The sequence below is a fragment of the Miscanthus floridulus genome, chromosome 9 (assembly GCF_019320115.1).
Source record: "Miscanthus floridulus cultivar M001 chromosome 9, ASM1932011v1, whole genome shotgun sequence".
NCBI classification, from domain to species: Eukaryota; Viridiplantae; Streptophyta; class Magnoliopsida; order Poales; family Poaceae; genus Miscanthus; species Miscanthus floridulus.
Genome location: NC_089588.1, coordinates 24021554 through 24025311, shown reverse-complemented (window position 1 = coordinate 24025311; position 3758 = coordinate 24021554). Strand labels below are relative to the sequence as shown.

The 3758-nt window shown below is 51.0% G+C and overlaps 1 protein-coding gene across 1 annotated transcript; it reads left to right on the top strand.

Moving 5' to 3' along the window:
- Positions 1 to 1263: 1263 nt before the first annotated feature.
- Positions 1264 to 2028, top strand: LOC136479479 (secreted RxLR effector protein 161-like). The gene is made up of 2 exons (XM_066477338.1): positions 1264 to 1568; positions 1941 to 2028. Exons 1-2 carry the CDS (start codon positions 1264 to 1266, stop codon positions 2026 to 2028), a joined length of 393 nt encoding a protein of 130 aa, XP_066333435.1.
- Positions 2029 to 3758: the final 1730 nt, after the last annotated feature.

Below are 3758 nucleotides of genomic sequence, written 5' to 3'. Positions count from 1 at the left end.
GAGCCAAGACGTCTTACAGTGGTGTCGACCACTCCAAGACTAAGGCAGGGCACTCCTACAGTGTGGCCAAACACTGCAGGAGTTATGACGAGAAGTCTAGAAGTAGTGCTGAGCACTACAACCAGGGTGTCGAGCACTCAAGGTGCTATGCCGAGCACTCCGGCAGAATAGGGAACTCCATCGATGCCGATCGAGTTCGCCTCACCTCCAAGTGACATCACTGAGTTTGTGGATGCCTTCCACGAATGTGAGGAGGTGCGATTCCACAGGCTGGACGACATTGTTGGTGGCATACGTCCCTCAAGCTTGGCAAGTAGGCTGCTCAATGACATAGAGCTACTACTCGTCAGTGCTGAGGAACCACCCATGTTCACGTTGGCCGAGCGCAATGGAAACTAGCGACGGGCGATGCTAGAGGAGATAAAGGCGATCGAGGAAAATGAGACTTGGCAGCTCACCGATCCACCTCTAGGATGCTGTCCGATCATCCTGAAGTGGGTATATAAGGTCAAGCGGGACGAGCTCGGCGCCATTATTAAGCACAAGACGCGCCTCGTCGCCCAAGGCTTTGTTCAGTGTGAGGGCATAGACTTCGAGGAGGTCTTTGCGCTAGTAGCGCACATGGAGTTGATCTGTTTGCTACTAGCTTTGGCAGCAGCAAAGGACTGGCGCGTCCATCACTTGGACGTTAAATCGGCCTTCCTCAACGGCGAGCTAGCGGAGATGGTCTTTGTCAGGCAACCTCTAGGTTTCACCGTCAAGGGAGAGGAGCACAAGGTGCTCCAACTGCGCAAGGCGCTCTACGGGCTATGGCAAGCCCCACGAGCATGGAACGCCAAGCTTGATGCCACGCTGGGCGAGCTTGGGTTTCAGCGGTGCACAACCGAGCACGCACTCTACACGTGCCGACAGGGGAAGGAGGAGCTTGTCGTCGGCGTGTATGTGGATGACTTAATCGTGACTGGCGCGCGCACAGAAGACATCAACAGCATCAAGAGCGAGATGGCAGCTCATTTTCGAATGAGCGATCTCGGCGCACTCTCCTACTAGCTCGGCATCGAGGTGAGACAGGGGAAGGAGGAACTCACGCTCGGCCAGAGCGCGTATGCCTCCAAGCTATTGGAGAGGAGCGGCATGGCTGAGTGCAAGCCTTGCGTGAGTCCGATGGAGGAGCGGCTAAACCTGACGAAGGCTAGTACTGCGGCAAAGGTGGATGCGACACTCTAACGGAGCATCATCGGCAGTCGGCGCTACCAAGTCCACATGAGGCCGGACATTGCGTTCGTCGTGGGCTACGTCAGTCGCTTCATGGAGGATCCCAGAGAGGATCATTGGGCTGCGATGAAGTGGCTACTGCGCTACGTCAAGGGGACGGTAGATCATGGGATCATCTTCCCAAAGACCGGCAAGAGTAGGCTGCAGCTCATTGTGTTCAGTGATGCAGACATGGCGGGAGACATCGAAAGGCGACAGAGCACCTCTGGCGTGCTCGTCTTCCTCGGGTCGACCCCAATTTCATGGCTGTCGCTGAAGCAAAAGGTGGTGGCATTATCTACGTGCGAGGCAGAGTACGTAGCGGCGTGCCAAGTTGTGTGGCTACGCCGGCTGCTGGGTGAGCTGACCGCCGTGGAAGCTCACCCACCAGCATTGATGGTGGACAACCAGCCTGCCATCGCCCTCGCGAAGAATCCGGTTCTGCACGACTGGAGTAAACACATCGACATAAAGTTCCACTTCCTCAGGGACTGTGTCGATGGAGGCCAGATCGTCATCGAGTTCGTCGAAACTAATCGGCAACTCGCGGACGTCCTCACCAAGCCGCTCGGATGTCTTCGACTCACGGAGCTGAAGGAGATGATCGCATAGAGGGGGTACAAGGGTTAGCAGTAGGATTAATGGAAGATTGTTAGATAATCTACTGCTACCTTGTGTGAACACAGCAAGGAAAGGCGGCGCCGAAAGCCCCCCTACTGTGATACTGTAGCGCTGCAGGTGCAGGCGCCGCACGGCTCACCTGCAGCACTTTAGGCATATGCAGTGGCCAGCGCAGAGTCAGCCCTGTATGTTATCTAGTTACTGTTACAACATGTGCATTGTACTAGGACTAGATAGATAGAGTTGTATAAATAGACTACCACGGCAACTCAGTAAAGAGAGTTCAGATTTGTCATCTCCTAGACAGGGATTCGGCCAACGCTGGTGTCTTGTACTGTGTGTGCATGCTCTGTTCTCCTTTTTTCTTCTTCTAGCTCTAGCCATAGTGTGTGGCGACGGACAACGCCCTGTTCGTGGTTGGCACGGCTAGTGGGTGCTCGGCAACACTAGCGGGTGCTCGGCAAGACTGGTGAGTAGTTCACTCACCTGAGTCTGTGATCCTGTGGGCCAACAGTTGATCCCATATTGGACTAGCATTTGTCTGCCAGGGATTTGAGAATGTCACACAGAGAAAATGAAGCATTGCGAGTCATCCAAACTCATCAATACAGGTGGGGACAATATGTATGGATACCAAGGGGTGAATCAACAAGCCCTAGTCGTAGCAGTGACAAGTTAATTACTCGTGAATACCCTTCACTGAGCATGTAGTATGATAGTGTTTAGTTCATGATTTTTGTAACATAAACAATTACAGAAGGTAAGCGATTACACTACACGTGTTTGTTTCAGCACGGTTAATGATCAGTTGCCCTGTAATCGGATACTAGCCCATTAAAAATTGATATGCTGCTCCGCTGCTGTAATCACTTCACGGACAGCGCCTTGACTGGACAACTCGTCTTCCCTGACAAACATCATTAAACTCGAAGACTCGAACAGAGTCGCCTCATGCTCCATGCGGCTGCACCCTCAATTGCGCGAGCAGATCACACCGTCTTGTCACTGGTAAGATATCCCAAGCTGCCTTTTCCCTCACCTCTCTCTCTCTCACACACACACACACAAGCCCTTTCCAACCCTTTACCAAGTTCTGTTATTCTTCAGCAACCTGTAGCGGATCGTTGGAATGATTTGAACAAGAGCGGAGGAGAGAAGAGGAAGGAAGATGACAAGCCCATTTGAATTTCTTGATTGGAGCACGTCAGAGAGGGAGCTCAGCTGCAGTAGTGAAATGGCCAATACATGATGGATTGGTGGCTTTCATCACCGTTTCATGTTTCCAGAGATCAGTTGATCTACCTAGGAGTCAAGGACTCATCTTGATGGCGGCAGCGGCGCACAACATTGGATTGATTGATAGAGGCTAGTTCGGTATCATGTACATCTAATATCCGTCACTTCCAGGGCCAGAGCTAGGATTTCAACATCTGGCAGACTGTTGGGGCATGCCATGCCCCTCTCAGTGCCCCTCCCTCCACTTGTAACGTCAGTGATGTGCAATTTCCCTTTACCTCCTATTCTTAACCCAGAATGGTAGTTTGTTCCTAACTATTGTACACCTCTCTTCTCCCTCTACTCTACATCCTTGTGGCGCTGGCATTTTTGTTAGGCGTTGTTAAATCTAGGAGGGCAACACATTATATAAGTGGTTATATTACTAGCACCGGTGCTACTTTTTCTTATGTTATAATTGGTATTCCCAGTGGAAATTGCTGACAGGTGTTTATTTGTTTGTACCTATATGTCCATTTACTCACCAAATATATACATATCTTGCACGAAATAATGTTCATTTGGCACTGTGAAATGTGAATATACCTCATACATGATAGTTGGCTTGTTTGAGCGAGTAGTGCTCTTTGGGTAGTTAGTTTTGCTAG

Coding starts and splice junctions, on each gene's coding strand:
- LOC136479479 (XM_066477338.1), top strand. CDS start 1,264: ATGAGGCCGGACATTGCGTTCGTCGTGGGCTACGTCAGTCGCTTCATG. Junction 1,569..1,940: donor TTATCTACGTGCGAGGCAGA/GTACGTAGCGGC, acceptor GTGTGAACACAG/CAAGGAAAGGCGGCGCCGAA.